Consider the following 22,474-nt stretch of genomic DNA (forward strand, 5'->3'; position numbering starts at 1 on the left):
ATACTGCTATAAGACAAGATAGAAATGATGGCCAGGGAGGGGGATGTGCAATCTTTATCAGAGAATTAATGTCTTATAATAGGCTAACATTTAAGAACAGTCATGATTTAGAAATAGTGGGTGTAGAAGTTTGGATTAATAAAAGGAAAATTAGTGTCCTGAATTTTTATAATCCATGTAATAAACTCAAAATAGAGGAATTAGACAGTCTTTGCCAAGGAAATGGAATAATATGGTGTGGTGATTTTAATGCACATAATACAATGTGGGGAGGGAGATCCACAGATTACAACGGACAGGTGGTGGAGGATTTAATGGAGGCAAAGGACTTAGTTTGTTTAAATAATGGGCAAGGTACAAGGATCAATTTTAGAGATGGAACAGAGTCTGCGATCGACCTAACTCTTGTAACAAGTGAATTAGCTTCTGGTAGCAGTTGGGAAGTATTGGCAAATAAAAGTATTGGGAGTGATCATCTTCCGATTATAATCAAGGTTGATATAAATCATGTGGTTGAGCTAGACGGTATCATGAGATGGACTTTTTCTAAAGCAAATTGGGAGATGTTTGCTAAATTGTGTGATAATGAATTGGATCAGATTGATATGGCAGAAAGTATTGATGAATAAATGAGCAATTTACTTCAAATATAATTAAAAGCACTAATCAAACTATTGGGAATAAAACTGGGAAACTTGGTAAATGTGTTAAGATGGTACCGTGGTGGAACAAAGACTGTAATGATGCAATCCGAAACAAAATCAGGCTGTTTGGAAAGCTAAGAAAGACACATTCATTACATAATTTATTAGAATATAAAAAGGCACAGGCTCAGGTAAGGAACATTGTTAAAAGAGCAAAAAGGGAGTGTTGGAGAGGATTCTGTTCAAGTATTGGGAGAACTACACCATTAGATAAAGTATGGGGAATGATTAAGAAGATGAGGGGAATAAGACATCAGAGTAACCTGCCAGTATTAGAGATTGGAGGGGAAGTTGCCACTGGTGCTTTGGAGAAGGCAGAAATTCTAGCTGAAAATGTTGTCAAAGTTCATTCTTCGGAAAATTTGACAGAAGAAGGTAAGATCAGGAGGCAGGAAGTGTTAGATGAACATCCTAATGTATATGAAGAAAGACATTCGTTGCAGAGTGTTGTAAATATACCTTTCTCTATTCAAGAGTTGAGAAGAACATTAAGTAAGTGTAAAATGACTGCTCCTGGGAAAGATAATGTATGTTATATAATGTTGACCAAATTAAGTGATTTTGCATTAGGAAAGCTGCTGGAGATGTACAATAAGATCTGGGAGAAAGGGAAGCTGCCAATAATATGGAAAGAGTCAGTCATTATTCCTATTAGGAAACCTGGGAAAGATCCAACCAGTCCAGGCAGTTATAGACCTATAGCTCTGACATCACACTTGTGTAAAGTTATGGAAAGAATGATAACAGAAAGGCTAACATACTACATTGAGAAAAATGAACTAAGGACTCCTTATCAGAGTGGGTTTAGAAGAGGGCAGAGTACTTTAGATCCACTGCTGTGCCTGGAGTCTGAAGTCAGGAAAGCCCAAGCGAACAAGGAGTGTGTTGTAGCTGTATTCTTTGATGTGGAAAAAGCTTACGATATGATGTGGAAGGAAGGATTATTAATAAAACTGGACATTATGGGTCTGGGAGGTAATGTGTATAATTGGATTATGGATTTTTTGTTTGGCCGTGCCATCAGAGTCCGAGTTGGCAAGTCATATTCTCACAGGCATGAAGTTGAAAATGGAACCCCGCAGGGGAGTGTCATCAGTCCTCTTTTATTTTCTATCATGATCAATGATATATATACACAAGTAGGATCTGATAATGGTAAGTCACTTTTTGCAGATGATGGAGCTATTTGGAAAAGGGGCAGAAATGTAAAATATATTGTAGCTAAGATTCAGGAAGCCATGAGGGAAATTGAAAGCTGGTCTCTGACATGGGGGTTTAGATTGTCGGTGGAAAAAACTGAAACTTTATTTTTTACGAGGAAAAGGATAGGTGAGGAGGTTAGGTTAAAACTTTATGGACAAGATCTAAAGAAAGTGAAGACATTTACATTTCTGGGAATATGGTTGGACGAGAGAGTCACATGGAGAACTCACATTGATAAAGTAGTAGATAAATGTAAAAGGGTTTTAAATGTTATGAGGTGCTTGGCAGGCACTAAGTGGGGGGCTGATAAAGCTGCTTTGAGGAACGTATACACGGCCTTAATAAGATCAGCCATAGAATACGGACTAATAGTGTATGGGTCAGCTGCATATTCTTCTCTTCAAAAATTAGATAGAGCCCAGGCACAAGCACTAAGGATATGCTGTGGGGCAGTAAGATCTACACCAGTGTCGGCACTTCAGGTAGAGGTCGGAGAAGTACCTATTTCTTTGAGGAGAAAGGAGTTAATTGTTAATTACTGGGCAAATCTACAGGGTCATAAAGATACTCATCCTACTAAACAAACTGTACAAACAAGTTGGGAAAGTAACAAAATAAAAAAAGAAAGTTTTTGTTTTTGTGTTTCGGAAATATGTAAGGAATTCAAAGTTAAAGAATGGAATATTAGTCCGACGGTGTTGTTATCAGCTGTTCCACCATGGTTGCTACCTCAACCTATATTAGATTTGTCACTAGTGAAACGGGTACATTCAATGAAAAACAAATTCAATGTACAGGCTTATGTGAACACTGTTCTACATGAACAATATGGGCAGTTTATAAAAATATTTACTGATGGATCCAAAAATCCAGAAAATGGTCTAACTAGTTGTGCATTTTATGTTCCTGAGTTAAAAGTCAAAGTGGGAAAGCGTACAAGTGATCACATTGCAGTATATACAGTAGAGATGATGGCTATCTCTCTAGCACTTCAGTGGGTAGAGGAAATACAGCCAAAGCGAGTGGTCATTTGCTCTGACTCCAGTGTAGCTCTGGAGAGTATTTTACATGAAATTTTACAAAGCATGTTTAGGTTAGTTCATCTGGGAATTGTTGTTCAATTTGTGTGGGTTCCAGCGCATGTGGGTATTAGAGGGAATGAAGTAGTGGATCAACTGGCAAAATGTGGTTTGAAAGCAAACCAGATTGATATTATGGTACCCATCAGTAGAGCAGAAGTCAAATCTTTTACAAAAGTGGTTATCAAGCAACAATGGCAAAAACTATGGGACAGCAACACCAAAGGAAGACATTTATATCAGATACAAAGGGAAGTAGGAACAGGAAGCACGTGGGGGAGTAGTAGAAGAGAACAGAGCATTAACAGCAGGATAAAATTGGGACACTCTGGACTAAACTCATCACTGCATCTGATTGGAAAACATCCAAATGGCAATTGTGATGGTTGCCAACAACCAGAGACAAAACATCATGTATGTTTTAGCTGCCCGGATTATAACAGACAAAGATTAATTTTGAAAACTGCACTGGAACAACTCAACATCAAGGACATGTTTTTCAAGGCAATATATGAAAGTAAATCAAGAAATGAAGCAAACAAGCTGATCTTCAAATTCCTCAAAAGCACTGGTCTGAGGATAAGGATTTAATATGAACATGTAATAACTCAACAGTAGGTGGCGATATATGCTCCAAGTGAAAGCGATTCGCCATTAAAGAAAAGAAGAAGAAGAAGAAGAAGAAGGTGCAGGCCATGAGCGGGAAAAACAAGGTGGGTGGGTGTGTGCGCGTCTGTGTGTTGGGCACTAGCCAGCGTCCAGCCATAATAGCGTGTGTGTGTATATGTGTAGGGCGGCACTAGCCAGCGTCCAGCCACAAGAGAGTGTGTGTGTGTGTGTGTGTGTGTGTGTGTGTGTGTGTGTGTGTGTGTGTGTGTGTGTGTGTGTGTGTAGGGCGGCACTAGCCAGCATCCAGCCACAAGAGTGTGTGTGTGTGTGTGTGTGTGTGTGTGTGTGTGTGTGTGTGTGTGTGTGTGTGTGTGTGTGTGTGTGTGACTGTGTGTAGGGCAGCACTAGCTAGCGTCCAGCCACGAGAGACTGAGAGAGAGAGAGAGAGAGAGAGAGAGAGAGAGAGAGAGAGAGAGAGAGAGAGAAGGGCGGCACTAGCCAGCATCCAGCCACAAGAGTGTGTGTGTGTGTGTGTGTGTGTGTGACTGTGTGTAGGGCAGCACTAGCTAGCGTCCAGCCACGAGACAGAGAGAGAGAGAGAGAGAGAGAGAGAGAGAGAAGGGCGGCACTAGCCAGCATCCAGCCACAAGTGTGTGTGTGTGTGTGTGTGTGTGTGTGTGTGTGTGTGTGTGTGTGTGTGTGTGTGTGTGTGTGTGCGTGCGTGCGTGCGTGTGTAGGGCGGCACTAGCCAGCGTCCAGCCACAAGTGTGTGTGTGTGTGTTTATTCAAAATTCTGATATTACAGAATGCTTGGTTTTATACTTCAAAGACAGTGAGATCAAAAAAGGTGGTTGGAATGGAAGTCATTGAGGCCTTTATGGCCACAAAGGTGTCCAGAGGGAGTATCTGACTACATAAAGGGTATTTAAAAGGGTTAAAAACCTGACCATTTTGTTGCTTTATCTTGTCACGCACAATGTTGATTATTCTCTCAGAACTAGCTAAATACATGGGTCTGGGGTAGAGTTCTTCAGCACATTTCTTGTGAATTCTCCGGCCAACGCACCATAAACCATCAGTGTTGCCAATGCCATCAAAGTTCCTCTCCCCGTGTCTCTCTGAGTCTCCATTGATCGAGAAATTTCCATCACACTTTTCAAATACCTATTTTTTATTTTAATGAATCATTGTACTTTTCAAAGTGCAGTATCAAAACCTCAGACCCAGAGTTAGCTAGTTAAAAACTCAGTTAATGGGGCTCATTCACTGGAGCTTCCACAAACAACAATCAACTTAATTATTACATTCAAATTATGTACATTATTCAAGTTTACATTCACTTTGGATAATAACACGGGAGAAATGAGCGGCTCTCTCTCCCTCCTCTCTCCCTCTCCTCCTGACAGCCTGACCTGTCAGTATCGTCTCATGCAGCTCACTGATCCAGTAATGAGTGAACCGACAGTGAAGAATAAATATATTTATAACTAGTTTAGCTTGTTCCAGAGGTAGATAAAATAGCTAAGTGTGCTAGGTCTAACTCTTGTGTGTTTCGCTCACCGGTCCGCCACAGCGGGTGGAGCTGCAGGATTTCTGCTTCACACACTTTGCATTCCGCTATTTTACTGTCTTTTTCGGACACCTTAAAATAATGCCAGACCGGTGAAGCCATTTTGGCGAGCTTGTTTTGCCGCGCACAGAGAAAAGTGTATTTTACGTTATGCGATCGGGATGTTTAGAGAGCACCGATCGATCGGTAGAGAGTGAGTATCGGCCGATATCGATTGGTAGTGAGTGAGTATCGGCCGATCTCGATCGGTGACCGGTCGATCGGAGCATTCCTAGTTCTGTTTATGGAAATTTGATTAGCTCAAATGTATGTTATTAGCATGACATAGGCTACCTTTGCACAAGGCTTTCTCCGTCCTGTTGAGGATTGTGACGTTCTTCAGAATGGTCGAAAAATCGGTCCAAGTTCTGGTTCATCATTTGCTGCAGTTCTAGAAGTCTTCTCCGCATTCTGCGTTGGATTCAGTACGTTCTGGTCTATACAGTCTATGGTTCTGGTCGAGTGGTCAGAAACTAAACCGTGCGTCGGTAGTTATAGCCAATTATGATACTATACCTTTATACAGTCTATGTACTATACTCGTTGGCGGCTGGCCCATAGGGGGCGATAAGGTGCATAATCCAGTCTATGTGCAGAATATATAATATGGGATAACCTTTTGAAGGACTGAGTAGTCCAGATCTGTCTCTTACTCTGGTCCAGTATATAATATATATATATATATATATATATATATATATATATATATATATATATATATATATCCTCCTGGGACCCAGCCCATTGAAAATGTCCACTGTAGTGGACATTTTGTTAACATGCATCTCTTTTGACTCTTTTGAGCTAATCTATCAATCCCTGATGAACTGTAGAGGACATCCTGCACTGCAAACAATTACCAGTATTTCACAACATTTAACACAGTATTATTTTACAGTGACATATTGTAATCAAGACCCCCTGTAATATCCCAACAAATACATGTAAAAATGACTGTATCCTTGGATTTCACAGCATTTAACTATTATTTCACAATAAAATACTGCAATCAAAATCCTCTGTAATATCACATCAAATGTTGTAATATCACAACAACATTGTAAAAATTGCAAGGATTTCACAGCATTTAAGAGTATCATATTACAGAGAAATATTGTAATCAAAAGCCCCTGTAATATCAGAACAAAATATCTATAAAACAGTAGAATTGGATTTCAGATTATTTAACTATTATTTCACAGTAAAGCAATGTACTCAAAATCATCTTAGCACAACCATGATAGACCATATATATAAAGAGCACAACTCATTACAGTAAAATTTGAATTGTGCACCATTGCACATGTGCAGAATAGACTATTCTAACCGGCGTGTGTCCTGGCAACCCTGTCTCCTAAAAATTACGTTCCCACAGAACTAAACTGCAATCTCAATTACATTTAGCTAGAAATGTATTTTTGCAACGATTCCAGTGATGCCTGACTTAAGTTTCTAGCACCAGGGAAAGTGGAAAAAGTGCCCCAAATCAGCGTCTTAATTTACCCAGGGCCTAGTGCTTGGCTTTCGGCATGAAAATTCAGGAAACTCCCCTGAGCATTTTAGTAAATATCTCAACTTTGGAGAGGACATCCGAGAGGAGTTGGGGGACAAACGACACATCAAATCACATCTCCACATCAAGCCGAAGCTAACTAGAATACTCTTGACTGCCTAGCATGCGGGGAAATTGGCGTGCTCTATCACCACAAGAGCGAGAGTGAAAGCGGCTTAACGGAAGGCTTTTTCCCGTTTTAAGCCGTAACGTTTGACATTCGGAGCAGCAGAGGGATGAATCTGCATGTACTCTTCGAGACGATTCCAACGACACCAAGTTCAAAGCTGTCGGACCTTCCTTTGTGCCGTCTAGAGTATTGAGAGCCATGAAAACATGACCTTTAACCTTAGTTTGCGACCTGGTTGAAGGTCACAGCGGCCCCAAATGTTGCAAGCGGGTTCCACACAAGTTAAGCAACATACTCTCAAAGTCTCGGAGCGCCAAGCACCTTTTTTCAATTTTTTTCAATTTTCTCTCCCTCCCTCACCAAAGGGTGTCCAACCCTTAGCTCTAGACAGGATTTTGTGAGAGTTTGACATTAGATTGAAAAAAATTCTGGGTGGGTTACGGTTCCCATATTTCAGATACCTTATCTGGACCCTATAGAGTCCCCTGGTGAAAAAATTATCTTTCCAGCCCTTTCCAAAGTCAGGTTATTAAAGATTAAAGATTATTCAACAAAACATTTCAATAACGTGCTTTAACCACTAGGTGTCTCTATTTACCAATTGGATCAAATATATAAGTCAGCCGAATTAGTGTTGAGAAAGTTGAAGATCACGTGACATACACGCCAGAAAAAACGTCATTTCCGGGTATTTGTCAACCGTAGGTGTCACGTTTGAAGGGACGAAACGGAACGTCATCGCTCGAACGGCCAATCATATCGCGCTTTGAGGAACCCAAAGCCTCCTGACAGAGATGCCTCGATCCTTTCGAAAATTCGCACGGAGGCAACAGTCAAGGTGAACATCTGTAAGTTTCTCCAAGGCGGTTACCATCGGTAAACAGCAAGTAAGTACTGCCCATAATGTGGAGTAGTGTTGGATATTATGTGCTTTCGATTGCAAACGCCAGTGGAGTAGTGTCGTTTTGGTTTGTACATGGTAGCGAATAGATAGCTAGCGTTAGCTAGTAACATTAGCTTGATAGCAGCCATGTCCACCTTCAAGCAGGTGGCCTTAACGTTAGCCTAGCTAGTGCTAGCCAGCGCCGTATATGGCTATGGTAGATGGCTCTGGTGCTAGCCAGCCAACTGTTGCTGACTGTTCCATTTGTTGGCAGAAGGCTTATGCTGTATTCGAATGAAAGAGCGAACAATGAATACTTTAACAGGTAAGACTGGCATAATTGCCATTGGTATAAGCTAGTTAGCTTACCATTGCTGCTAAGTTTGTATTCTGAAGCCATGGTCTAACTAACTTACTAGTAGGTTAGCTGATGTTAGCTAGCTTATGAATGTTTCTTGTGCTAGGTGGTTGGTGGTTTCATGACATTGTCTAATCAAATTAGGCCTAATCTAAATCGGTGTCAAAGTTGGTAACGTTAGTTGCTCTTATAATGTTCTTAATGAATTCGTCACGGACCCTATTGCACATTCGTGTCCCCACGTGTCTTGGCTTTCAGAATATTAAACTTGTGCTCTCTCCTGACAGACTGAGAGGCTGATAACCTCAGCTCAGTGACGTAAAGGCACACCTTTTATATCATCATTATAGTTTAAAAAAAATAAGAGACTAAATGAAAAACAGGTATAAAATACTATATGACATTAACACAACAGTTGTTAAAAATAACAAGAATACAGTTTGAAAGGGGAGTGATTTGTAAGATATCCATAAAGAAAAATAAAATCTGTTTACAGTTCTGTTTCATATGGGTGTTGAGAGATGTATCCATATATCTCTTAATGTTGCTCTGAGACACAGAGTTCAACATTTTATGACTGAGCATGCTGCTCTCAAAACATGCTCAGACATAAAAAGTTGAACTATTTTTTAGCCTCATTGTAGCCTGTGGCTTACTTAGAGTTTAAGCCTCGCCTAGCAAGCAAAGTTTCAATCACTCAATACTTTCATCAGCACTACTCTGGATGATAAAGGATTACCAAACTCTCTCTCCCTCTTCACAATGTTTACAGGTTCGCAATGTTTATAGGTTTGAAATGTTTATAGGTTATTGCAATGCGTAATGTTATTTCTCTGAAAACAAAAACATTTTTTATCTTATTTTATTTCTATACTATTCTAGCCTAAATTAGCTTCTACTTTTACCTGCATTAGGTACACTGTCCTGTTTTGCACTTTTCCTGTCTTGTCCCTGCACCCTGTCAAATGTTGTCTTTATGTCAGTACCTACAAGCAACACATTTCTAGTATGTTGTAAAACTACATGTCAAATAAACAGATATTGTATCTTGTATCTTCCTCTAGGCCTACTGATTGCCTGCCTGGTGTTGACCGACGCGACGAGGTGTATTGCCTAAATCCTAAATCCAATCCACGGATTGTTTCCTAGTTGGAGGTAGGCCTAGTATGCAACACAGACCATAGTTTATAGACTGTGTATAACTGCAGTCCCCAGCTCCAGTGCTTCCCTCCATGAAGTACTGAAGCTCAGACATTTGTTACCTGTGCAGCACACCTGAGATTAATCACTTCATCCAATACTGTTTGACAGTACATTTATGTGAGCTTACCTCTCTTGCTTCCCTGTGGTGGTTTTTTACTGCCTCTATTCCAGATTTGACATCCTCGTGATCCTGGTGTGCGTGCGCCTCGAGAAAATCGCTAGTGACTGTTCGAGTGTTGTTGCAGCTAAGGTAGTTAACATTTCGATATGATTGTGTGACTGCGGTCTCGTCTAAATGGGATGCTCAACTACCTGACTGAATGGCTACACCTTTACAACATGCTCATGTTCATAATCTGCATACAAACTGAAAAAATTCCTTTTGTTGGTTGCCTTTGTAATTTCTCCTTTCTCTGGTCTCCTTTTTTCTAGGTCATCAGAGAGGCCAACCATCCTCTTCAGTGTCAAGCAGCCAGGCTAACCATCCTCTTCAGTGTCAGGCAGCCAGGCTAAACATCCTCTTCAGTGTCAGGCAGCCAGGCTAACCGTCCTGTTCATTGTCAGGCAGATTGAATTATGTTTGGGTAGGTAACTAGTTACCACGCACAACAATGTTCCACTGTAAATATATTGGATGTCAGCATGTGTCTGAGAAGGTGCATAACTTTGTTCAGCCCACAAAGCTGCACAGTAATGCCCCCAATTTTCACTATCAGTGTGGGGTGCCTGACTGCTCACAGAGGTACAGAAAACACACAGCACTGAAATCGCATATATATATATAGGCTGCATAAGTACTACCTGCAAGCTGCTCGGCCTATACCGCCTGACATATCAGCTCTACCACCTGACACATCCTTGAAATGTGTGCTTGAGGCTTGTGCATTTAAGTGTGACACTTTAGCCTCTCTTATTAAGCATTTGAAGACACACGTAAGGGGAGGAATGGAAACTAGATGCCCATTTAGAGGTTGTGATTGCAGGTTCACAAACGTGATGACTTTTGCTTCACATATTAACAGGAAACATAGGCGTGCAGAGGATTCAGTTTTAGATGACTTGGTACTAGACAAGTCTATTACTACAGAGTCATTGCCAGAACCCATTCAGTCATCTTCAGAAGCTGCTGGTGAACATGATGATGAACCAGAAGTGCCATTAGTTGTGGACGAAACCCTTATTTTACATAACCTTACACTTTTGTATTTGAAATTGCAATCTAAGCTACTCTTACCGGCAAGCACCATACAAACCATTATTGATGGCTTTCAAAGTGCTCATGAACTTGGTCTGTCTCATTCACTTAACATTCTGAGTGAGAAATTGAAGAAACTTGGAATCCCTCAGGCCACTATAAGCAGCATCATCGATGAACTGAACAGAGAGGATCTACTCACACTCTATAACAGGGGAAGACTCAGTACAGATGCAAAGAGGAAGGCTGCTTTTAAAGAGTGTTTCAACTATGTTCATCCCGTGCCTTTGCTCTTGGGCAATGATGAAAATGACAAAGAATGCTTTGCTCAGTATGTACCTATACATGAGACATTGGTGACACTGTTCAAAAATGAGTCTCTAAAAGAACAGTATATCATGACACGTTTGCAGCCATCTACTGATGCTGTCTATCAGGATGTCAAGGATGGAGAAGGATTTTAAAGTAATCCAATGTTGAAAGCTGACCCTTCCTCACTTGGTTTGATACTGTACCAAGATGCCTTTGAGGTTGTGAACCCACTGGGCTCAGGGAAAAAAAAAACAAGGTTTTAGCTGTTTACCTAACCCTGACTGACATCTTGCCTCACAATAGATCTTCTATAGAGCAGATGCAACAAACATGTATTTGTATGTCTGTACACAGAGCAAGGGATGGGTGGGGCAGAGAGAGCAGAACCTCTGATGGTGAGGACCTACGTCATCCTGCGGAGGTACCTCAACAGAATGCCTGCTCAAGCGATGTTGTAGGTCAAAGAGGAATGGCCTTTTCTCTTTTCTCAGAGAGGGCTTTTCTCCCACTTTGGCCTCCTGACGGACGTCAACATACTTCAGAAGCTCCAAGAGGCCCTGGGTCAGAGAGGACAAACCATCCTGCATTTCTGCCAGAAACTGGACAACCCGAAGATCAGGGAAGTTCTGGCCAGCTATGATCCAGAGGGTTCGGAGAAGGCTGCCTGCATCCTCCAGCTCCTTATGGTCTACTTTAAGGAGCCTACGGAGAAACTGATGCTCGAAGTTGATGTACGTTTTTTTAAATGTATTTAAAATGCTAAACGAGTGATTACATTAGGGGCGACTGAAGCTCAGTTGGTAGAGCTGGTCTTTCATCGACCGTAGGGTTGGTGGTTCGAATCCTGGCTCTGACTGTCCGCATGTCGGAAGTATCCTTGAGCAAGACACTTAACCCCCAAGTTGCTCCAAATGGGCCGAGCTGATCTGTGTTGAGCTGGAGTGCGCGGATTAGCTGTTGCCTTAGCATCACCCAGGCGGGGGCTAAACATTGGTTTGCGGACGTCCATTTGTAAGCGCTTTGGGTGTCTTGAAAAGCGCTATATAAAGGCAAGTAATTATTATTATTAGACCATTTATTATGTTCTGATTTACCTCTGACCAATGAACGATCTTCATCCTTGCATAAACATAAACATTTGGACTACCTATGTTGCAAATGTATTATCTTTTCAATTTCCACACGGCATCTATTGCACGTCTGTCCGTCCTGGGAGAGGGATCCCTCCTCTGTTGCTCTCCCTGAGGTTTCTCCCATTTTCCCCTTTAAACTGTGGGTTTTCTCTGGAAGTTTTTCCTTGTATGATGTGAGGGTCTAAGGACAGAGGGTGTCGTATTGTCATACTGATATTCTGTACAAACTGTGAAGTCCACTGAGACAAATGTAACATTTGTGATATTGGGCTATATAAATAAACATTGATTGATTGATTGATAAGATGCAGTCTCTGTGACATTGCTCGTAGTGCAGCTGCTTCTGGGTTTATCCGCTTCATGCTGTACTCTGCGTCTCTGTATCCACATCTGCTGGGCCTGCAGCTGTGCCCTGACAGATTCGGGGCCAATCTGGTTATTCCCAGCCACTATCTCCTTGATGAGGTCGTCTAGAGCAGCATCTGAGATGGTGGAGTATGTCCCAGAGCGCAGCATGTGGAACTGCCTGAAACATAAACATGTTTTAAATATATGAGACCTACGGTATTCAGATTTACTTTACAACATGCATAGTGTAACATGGCTACAACCCCTCCTTGGGATGTTTACAATAAAGAGACAAGAAGCCCATTCCAATATTGAAGAAATTGCTCAATCGCCGTCTCACTGTGCGCAGAGATACTTTTAATATCTGTGCCATCTTTGTAGCTGTAAAACCACAGCTCCTCAAAAAAGAGAGTTGCTCCCTCGAAATGCTGTATTGTGGGGGACCTCGACCACCCAACAGAATGAGTGGGGCGTGGTAGCCAGAATGACCTGCAACAACAGCAAAAGATTAGATAACATTTATTGTCATTGTTGCATTTCTGTCGTTGTGCCAGAAACCCACACTTTAGTGTCATTGCCCAGCCAAAAATTACGATGGAAATGCAGTTTGGCATTAAACCAGTCGACATGCAACACAATATAGTTGTAGTATACAGTATGAACAAAAACATAAAATGTGGATGGGGATATATCCAGTCTCTGATAGTGTGACGTTGTTATGATTATGTTTGATTCTGAAATTGTATATATATATATATACACACATATATATATATATATATATATATATATATATATATATATATATGTGTGTGTGTGTGTGTGTGTGTGTGTCCCCGCATCTGTAGCCTGTTATTGTCTCATTATACCGCACTGTGAATGAATTAAAAGTAAATATATAAGTCGTCATGAACACAGTTCTGTCCATCAGACAGAGGGCTGCTGTGCCTCCTTTCATCATTAATGGACGTCTCTTTAAAATGACCGCTCAGATGAGACGAGTTCTCATTTCTCTAACCGCCTGCTGCTTCCCCTCCTCTCTCCTCGGTTCCCCTCCTCAGTCCTCCGCTCGCATCTCCTGTGGGCGGGACTAAGACATGAGGATAGGAGTCGAGGAGGGGAATTAGAGAAATGAGAAAGGGCCAGAGACTCCCCCCCTGGCACACTTTCAATGTCCTCATTCACACGTTTAATGATATGTGGTGTGTACTACAATGACAGCTGGCCAGACTGCCCACGATAGGGGAGGGGGAATAGCGTCGAGTGCAGCAGGAGATAAAGGTGGAATTTGGAGTCAAGTTTTAAGGTTTCAGTGGACAACTCCAGACTCAGCGTCTCGCCAGAATGTGCTAATTAATAGCTGGCAACTACAGATTAAAAATGTTTTTATATTGGTATTACCGATATTTTAATAACAAATAATTACTTTAACCCTCCTGTTGTGTACGGGTCAAATCTGACTGATTTACTACTTTCATCAATCATAACTTTTTAGTTTTACATTCGATTGCATTAAGGCTTTATGATATCCTTCACAGTAGACATTTGAATACAATTGCTGATGATCACCACTTTCATTGAATTTTGGATGATTTACTCAAAAATGACCGCCATAAAGAAAAGGAATTAGTAACCATCCGGATCAGATAAAACACACACACACTGTAGCTGTGTCCCCCCCCCCTTATGTGCCCATCCCCCCATGTGAATCACACCTGGCACACGCACACACACACAACAATTTGATACATTTCCCGCTCTTATGTGCCCATCCCCTTAGGTGTATATTCTTTGTATATTTACTGCAGTTTTTCATGTATACCAATAGTCTGATACAATATCTACAGTTTGAAAGGGTGTTAAATTAAATGTGGTGATGATTAATGGTTTTTGTGTTCATGTAATAGCAGTTAAAACAGGACCTGTCGCGAACACCAAAGTAACATCACATCGACCTACCTTGTTGTGCGGTTGTGGTAGGCCAAGATCTCCGGACTTCAACTATATATTCCCGAAGGTCCTGAAGTAAAAGATCTGTATGGACGTTAGTTAGCCTGCCCCGTGACCACTCGATGCTCCTCTCCATTGTTTCTAACCTGCCAGTAAACGGTTTGGTGTAATAGGGTAGAAGACAGAATTTGTAAGTGTGAAAGATCTCACAGCCCCTCAGTAAGTTACATGCAAAAACAAACTACATTCCTTTGTGTTCGATAGTAGCGATAGGCTGGGCCCTTACCTCACTATTGTGGATTGTAACACAGCATGACCATCATCTGTTTGGGGAAGTCTTGTGCAGTCATTTATTGTCCTTTTGCAATGCAAGATTAAGTTTCTCGTGGACATTTTTCGATGAGTCTACTGTTTCTACAACTAAGATTCTTCTTCTTCTTCTTCTTCTTCTTCGCCCCGCCCATTTCTTTAGCTTCCGGTTTAGTAGACAACGAAAAAAGTAAACAATGAATTATATTTAGCCTTTAGGAACAGTGCTTTGTAATAACTCGCAGTATCAGATTAATGACCTAACCTAAACACATTTACTACCCAATAGCATAGCTCCATCCCCTGAAGACAAGGAATGTGTCATAGTAGAAATTTGGAGCCCAATGAAAGAAGGAAGCATAAAGCTAGTACATTTCTATAACCCGTGTAAAAATCTTCACATTGAAACTTTACAGACAATAGCAGGGACGAGTCATAGAAGGGAAGTGTGGTGTGGTGATTTTAATGCTCACAACAGCCTATGGGGAAGCATTCAAACAGACAGTAATGGGGATGTTGTAGAAGAAATGCCAGAGGAAAGATCACTGTTTTGCCTTAATGGTGGACAAAAAACAAGAATAGATGTGAATAGGGGGACATGTTTGGACCTCACACTTGTGACGGATAGTTTAGTTAAATCGTGTGAATGGAATGTAAAAGTGACTGTACCATAGGAAGTGATCATTACCCAGTTTTCACTGTCATCAACACAAATAGGAAGTGAGTATATTTACCAGGTGGTGCTTTGGTAAAGCAGACAAAAATGTAGACTTTGCTGTAAGGAGTCAGCACAATTGTTAGCATTAGAAGGAAGTATAGAAGAGTGCTCAAATCAAATCACAATGCACATTAAAGAAGCAGAAAATAAAACTATACCAAAAATAACAACTGAGGGTAGGAAGAAAGTGGTGCCGTGGTGGAATGAGGAATGTAGCAGAGCTATTAAAGAACAAAACAAGGTATTCAGTAACTACAGACCCATAGCATTAACATCACACTTGTGTAAATGGATGGAGAAGATGACATATAGACATGTCTTAGAACAAAGAGGGTTGCTGAGTCATTTTCAGAGTGGTTTTCGCAAAGGAAGATCCACAATAGATGCTTTGGTTAGAGTGAACAATGAGGTGGGAATACAGTGTAAAGACACTGAAAATGAAAGAGGTTATGGCATTGGCAATAGTATATTTTGACATTGAAAAGGCTTATACCTATTAAGAGCGGTGGCAAGATGTGACTGGGGGGCAGACAAACACGCACTAATTGACATCTATGGGGCAATTATGAAGACAACTCTGGATTACGGGTTTATAATATATGCAGCAGCAGCAAAAAAGTCATTACTAAAAATGGATAGATTACAATATAAAGTGTTACGGTTGTGTATAGGTGCAATTAAGTCAATAATTATCACAAATACCTCAAAAATATACACAGATGGTTCTAAGAACAAGGAAGAGTGTGTTGGAGTTGGTATATATATCCCAGACTTTAAAATATCGATTTCAAAAAGAATGTCTGATCAATTATCAGTATAGCAGAAATGCTGGCTGTAATAATAGGATTGCAGTGGGTTGAAGAGGTCAGACCAGATAGGGTGTTGATATGCACAGATTCATTATCCATTTTAAAAAGCATACAGTCAACAACAACTGTGAGAGAATAATTACTTATAGAACTTAATCATAGCTTGTTAAGTCTTCACAGAGGCGGTATAGATCTTCAGTTCTGCTGGGTGCCTGCACATGAGGGGGTGAAAGGGAAAGAGTGTGCTGACAAATGAGCAAAACGTGCACTACAAAAGGAAATAACATTACCAGTTCAACTTGGAAAAGGAGAAGTAAGCACTAATTAAGAAAAAAGGGATGGAAATCTGGCATAAAAGGTGGGAGAAAGAGCAGAAAGGCAGTTCAAAAGAAAATCAGAATTAATATTTATAAAGAAAGAAACGGAATGGAGGAAATCATGATAGCTAGACTCAGACTGGATCACACAGCATTGAATGTTACTCTATGTCAGGGGTCGGCAACCTTTTTGATATGACGTGCCATTTTGAAATGTTCTTGTTAATCAGCGTGCCCATCATTTTCATCGCACACCGGGCTCTTATATCCGCATATATATATATATATATATATATATATATATATATATATAAAGGTGCGCTGCATTTACACATCAGATGAGGCTCCCTCTGCGAGGGGGAGGGGCGGCCCTAAGTGTGCCATATCAACATTAACCTTAATTATGACACCACTTCCATTTTTTTTTATCTCCATCGGATTTTATTCCATCCATATAGGCAACCTACATAGCAACATTTTTAATAAACATTTTTCTCCCATAATCAGAACATTGAAATTATATATGAGCACTATACAACAATGCTTCAGCAATAAACTTAACAAATCTCTGCATGTAATTTGTTTAAAGCCCTGTGGTAACAAATGACATGCACAGTTGCCATTTCAGCATACTGCTTTCAATGAGACTCCTTCATATACAACGTTTTGCAAGGGCAGCAAATGTTAAAAAAGGGAATTAAATGTAACAAACAGAAATATGAGCACTATATAACAATGCTGCTATGCTTATAAACATATCCACATCGAAGAAGAAAAAAGAGACCGGGACAAAGAGCTCCATTAGGCAAAACCATGTGTGCTACACATAAACAGAGTCATGTGTGCTACAAATAAACCAGTCAATGTGATCCCTGGCCCTGCTTTCCTTTGCTGAGCTCCATTATCTGTGGATCGTACTTTGTCACTTTAAGTTGCACACAAGCTTCAGAGTGGTCAGTTGTCAAACGACTGCGGGAGGGGCTGAGCACGCTCTTCATGTGCGAGAATATCTGCTCACAGAGATATGTTGAACCAAAGACTGTCAGCAAAGCCAATGCAATTTTCCTGACACAGCTGAACTTCTCCGGTAGAGATATCCAACAGGTGAAGATGCAAGAGCTGTGATCATGTCTTGCCGTGGTTTCCAGCTGTTTCCGCAACTCCGCAAACTTCGTCATCCACAGTGTTGAACTCTTCAGCTCAATCATCTGCATCATCACGTCCTGTGTATCCAGCCAGCCTATCACAGATACATCCAGTTCATGTCCATCAAAGCTTTCAGGTTTGATCAAGAAAGAGAACATGGGTCCATACTTCTGAAATTCCCCGAATCGTGTTGTAAACTCCGACTCCAGCTCGCTGATGTATTTGCATATTTCAGCTGTGCTGATGCTGTGCTGCGTGGACAGCTCCCTCAAGTGGGTGAAGTAGCGGAAAGTGGAGGTGGCCACATCATCTGAAAAAACTGCCAGCTTTCCAACAAAAGCCTTCCATGTGTCAAACATGTCCAAAACAGTTTGACCTGCGCCTTGCAGTTTCAAATTGAGCTCGTTGAGGTGTCCAGTAATATCTGTGAGAAACATAAGTTTCACGACCCATTTCTCGTCCTCGAGCTCTGGAAAGTCTTGGCCTTTTTCAGCCAGGAAGGCCTTTATGGCATCAAAGCAGCCAACAAACCGCTCCAAAACCTTTCCACAGCTTAGCCACCTAACTGCCGAGTGGAGAGGGAGATCTTTGTATGAGCTGTCCATTTCCTCCAGCAGGGATTGGAACTGTCGGTGTGTCAGAGCAGATCGCTTAACTATGAAGTTAACAATCTTCATCACTGTGGCCACAACCTCGTTAAGATCTGAATTTGACATCTTTGCACAGAGGTTTTCTTGGTGTAGTATGCAGTGGAGTCTCATGATGGGGTGACCGACTTGTTTCTCAATTAATGTGACCGCTCCCTTGTTTCGCCCGACCATGGCGGGAGCGCCATCTGTTGTCACTGCAAAAATCTTGCTTATGTCAATCCCTCGCTCCTCAAAATGCTCCATACAAACTTTGGCTATGTCCTCACCTTTTGTTGTTTCAGGCATTGGTTTTAAGCAGCAGAGCTCTTCTCTTACAGTCGAATCACAGTATCTTACCATGACTGCCAAGCGTGGTATGTCGTTCACGTCCACGCTCTCATCCAGTGCAACGCTGAATACCGTGGCTTCTTTCAAACCAGCTGTCTGCTGCGCGCAAACGTTTTCTGCCAGTTCCTCAATGCGTCGTTCAACAGATCTGGCTGACACTGGAATTGCTTTTATTCTTGATTTTATTGTCTCTTTGTTTGGTAAAGAATTAAACAAAACCTCTGAGCTACAGAGGAAAGCCTCCTTAATATATTCACCGTCAGTGAATGGCTTTCCATGTTTGAGCAATGCAATGAGCAATGCGATAGCTTGCTTCGGTAGAATCATTGTTAGCAGTGGCAAAGGCTTTGAGAGTGTTTGCCTGTTTCCCATAACCAGACACGGCACATTTTTATGGATTCAGCCTTGTCTGCCTCAGTTGTCTTGTGTTTGGTCTCAAAATGCCGTTTGACACTTGACGTCCGACAGACAACATTTTCCAGACATAAAGTACACACAGCACGGTCCTTCTGAAACATAAAACCCCACTCTTCTGTCCACGAGGGCTGGAATGTCCGAATATTTATTTTAGATTTCTTAGGTAGCGGACCTGCCATTGTCTACCGGGCCTGCTCCGTCACTGATTAAAACAATCTTTAGGCAGGAGTCGTAAATCAATTTACCGTAAATAAAACGTCGTGCATATCTCCCAATTGCTGTGAAAGAGGTAATTTGGCATGCAGATGAGAAAGCACTTCAACATTTTCCCCAAAACAGCTCATTATGGCTACTGCAATTTGTGAAGTGCGTTCCTCCGTGGTGAAATGAACAGCACTACACCACAGTGGAAAGCAGCAGCAAATCGCCTGGAGTTAAAGAGAGCGGGGCTGCGTTGCGTGCATGGCTTCCTTCTGCACGTAACGGGGAGACGCGCTCTGGCAGCGGTCTCGTTCAGGATCCTACATTTAAATATTTTGCACACTTATTCCTAGCGTGCCACTGGTTACGGTTCCGCGTACCACTGGTTACGGTTCCGCGTGCCAACGATGGCACGCGTGCCAGGGGTTGCCGACCCCTGCTCTATGTCATGGGGAAAAGTAACAGTAAGTAACAGTGAAAAGTGTAGGAACTGTGGAGTTAAAGAAAATGTGGAACATATCATATTACACTGCAACATGTACAAAACAGAGAGGGAAAAACTAAGAGACAGGATCAGAGAGGCAGGAAGGGAGTGGAGCCTGATGGGGATACTGGGAACAGAAGGTGAGGGGGTAAGAGCTATCGGGGGTAAGAGCTATCGGGAAGGCCATTCTTAAGTATTTGAGTGAAAAAGGATTGATTGGAATCATTTAAAACACCGTAAACACAGTGGTATAATTCCACAAGTGGTGATAGGATGATATGATGATACACACTCTTGTACAGTAGGGGGCGGTATGCACCTTAAAGTTGTTTGCAATCCGCCCAAAAACTGAGAAGAAGAAGAAGAACGATTATAGAACGACCATAGAACGACCAGACACATGGCAGCAACTTTCCCTCTGCTTCATTTATTTCTCCTGTTCAACGGGTTAGTAGTGTGTACACAGATTATGTCATATTTCGATCTAAGAAGTGTGTTTGAAACTGTTTTATGTGTAGTTTAATGTCATTCTGTGAGCTACGCCACTAGCGTGTGGCTAATGGCGTCCGCTAGCTTCTTTAGCACAGGCTGTTGCTCCCTGAATAACGTAGGGCTCTACTTACCATGTGTATGACTCCTGTGCACTAGTTTGGCTTACATTTCAAGTTTATTCTGTTTGTATAAATATGTGAAATGCTGGTCTGAGGTCATAATTGTTCATATTATTTAAATGCTAAAGCGCTAATGCTATGCTAATATTGTGCCTGTACAACATAGCCATGTTAAAGTGAGTACAGTCAACCGGGTTGTGTGTGTTATCTGTTATCACTGTATTATATACTGTAAATGAAAAAGGCTTTAATCTATATAATAATAATATAATTTGTAAGTGAATTTATTAATGTGTTAATACATTCTGGCTAGAACGACCACACAAACGGCAGTAACTTTCCCTCTGCTTCATTCTTTTCTCCTGATCAACAGGCTTATTATCTGATTACCAGCTCTGCACAGCGGACTTGTAACACTAGCAGCAGTGGAGATGGAGCAGCATCAGAACCTGGAGACTTCTACTCTTCTGAAGAAGAAGAATACAGCAACAAGGATCCATTTGAAGATAGGTAAATGTAAATATTACAGTAATAGTGTACTTGCATTGTGTGGGTGCAAGGGTGTAAGGGTGTAACTTTGGTTTGAGAAGTGGGGGGGACACAAAACAGGGGGTCCTCCGCAATGAAACATTTTCTCAATTGAATTCCATTTCCTGCCTTTCTACAAATATATTAGGGACTATAGTGTTAACAAATCCAAGAAAAATGTGTAGTTTGTATATAATGAGTGTGCACACTTATCTAGTATCCTATCCATGTATACCTGTTTTATTTGTGATGACCTCACATCCTCTAGGGGGGGTACTAGTATATATTTCAATCATCAAAAATCCATTAGAATATGCTCACAAGCAATAACACATATTTGATCAACTCCTCTCTCCTATCTTTATCTTACCTAGTCTGCATTCTTTCTTTTTATTTATGCATATTTTACTAATCACTCCCCTTTCAAACTGTGTTTTTTATTTTATACTGACCTATTGCACACAGTGGAATGATTTATTAACTCATTTTATATACAACTAATATTACATAGATGGAAATATTTGTTTACAAAGATGACCAAACCGTTTGAGACCCACTGAGATAACGTAGACTAAAGATTACAATCTAATAGTCCTTTACCTCCCTGAGCTGACCTTATCTCTCTCAGTCCCAGAGGAGAGAGCTCTCCCTCTCCTTATTGTTGAAACAGCTTCTAATCTCCGTTAGCTCCGAGCTAGCACCAAATACTAACAACGTCTCTCTTTCTCTCTCACTTCCTCCTCCTCCTCCTCCGGAGAGAGAATTTTATTTTGAGTTGTGCATTGTTATTTGTGCTTGAGAAACATTCCACTTGAACTTTATTTTAACAAATGTAATAGTAATTATTGTCCTATATTTTTTTTCAGATTTCACAGCTGCCTGGGCTTAGCAGCAACAAGAACCTCCATTTGTCCCTGCCCCCAGGTCAAGATCTACTGTGGCTCAAGGGCCTTCACCAGAGCCATCACCACCAAGGACCAGAGGACCATCATCACTACAGTGGCCTCCATCTCCGTCTGCCACAAGATTAAGATACACCTCGGTACAAAGGCCTCCATCACAGCCATCACGATCAACCCAGCCAGCAAAGAAGTCTCGCCTAGCAGACGTACCTCCCACACGGCCACCAGCATCAACCTGGGACAATCACACCTACCTCCCTCCGACACAGCCACCAGCAGCCCATGCACCATCACCTACACAGCAGCCAGACCCCCTGTCCTGGAAGGGGGTCCCGGCCCAGGCAGCTGTGAAATCGGAAAGAAATATAGGACAATAATTACTACTAAGTTCATTAAAATATAAAGTTCAAGTGGAATGTTTCTCAAGCACAAATAACAATGCACAACTCAACCGTTTCTAGGAATCTAAACTAAAATGGTGAAACAAAAACCTACCGCACCCACAACATTTTCTTTTACATGTGCAATGTCCGATGTGAAGACGCCATTGTGCTAATACAGCACTAGGCCATGTTTTGGCCCAGAGGAGGAAAACATTGTTTTGTTTGTCGTTACTCTGAGCTTTGAAGTCTGCCCTACAGACTTTGCACTTTGGCGGACAACTTGTGTTGGTCAAGCTGCATGATTATTTTCTGAAGTACTTCAAAAGTGAAATGAAGGGGGTTTTGGATATGCGTGCATATAGCAAACCCAGAAGGAGGGCACAAGCTGAGGCAACTGAAGGCAG

The 22,474-nt window shown here is 41.4% G+C and overlaps 1 protein-coding gene across 1 annotated transcript; it reads left to right on the forward strand.

Moving 5' to 3' along the window:
• The first annotated feature begins 6,020 nt into the window (after positions 1-6,020).
• On the forward strand, positions 6,021-22,105 carry LOC307018899 (uncharacterized protein). Its single transcript, XM_079649400.1, has 7 exons — positions 6,021-7,773; positions 9,192-9,282; positions 9,502-9,580; positions 9,763-11,232; positions 11,380-11,568; positions 20,631-20,767; positions 21,652-22,105. Exons 4-7 carry the CDS (start codon positions 11,200-11,202, stop codon positions 22,088-22,090), a joined length of 798 nt encoding a protein of 265 aa, XP_079505526.1. The 5' UTR covers positions 6,021-7,773; positions 9,192-9,282; positions 9,502-9,580; positions 9,763-11,199; the 3' UTR covers positions 22,091-22,105.
• The last annotated feature ends 369 nt before the right edge of the window (positions 22,106-22,474 follow it).

Source organism: Notothenia rossii (assembly GCF_949606895.1).
Source record: "Notothenia rossii genome assembly, chromosome: 9".
In the NCBI taxonomy this organism is placed as follows: Eukaryota; Metazoa; Chordata; class Actinopteri; order Perciformes; family Nototheniidae; genus Notothenia; species Notothenia rossii.

Bases quoted from the DNA above. Each gene is read 5' to 3' on its own strand.
- LOC307018899 (XM_079649400.1), top strand. From the start codon at position 11,200: ATGGGTGGGGCAGAGAGAGCAGAACCTCTGATG. The intron at 11,569-20,630 runs GTACGTTTTTTT...CCTGATCAACAG, and splicing joins AACTGATGCTCGAAGTTGAT to GCTTATTATCTGATTACCAG. The intron at 20,768-21,651 runs GTAAATGTAAAT...ATTTTTTTTCAG, and splicing joins AAGGATCCATTTGAAGATAG to ATTTCACAGCTGCCTGGGCT.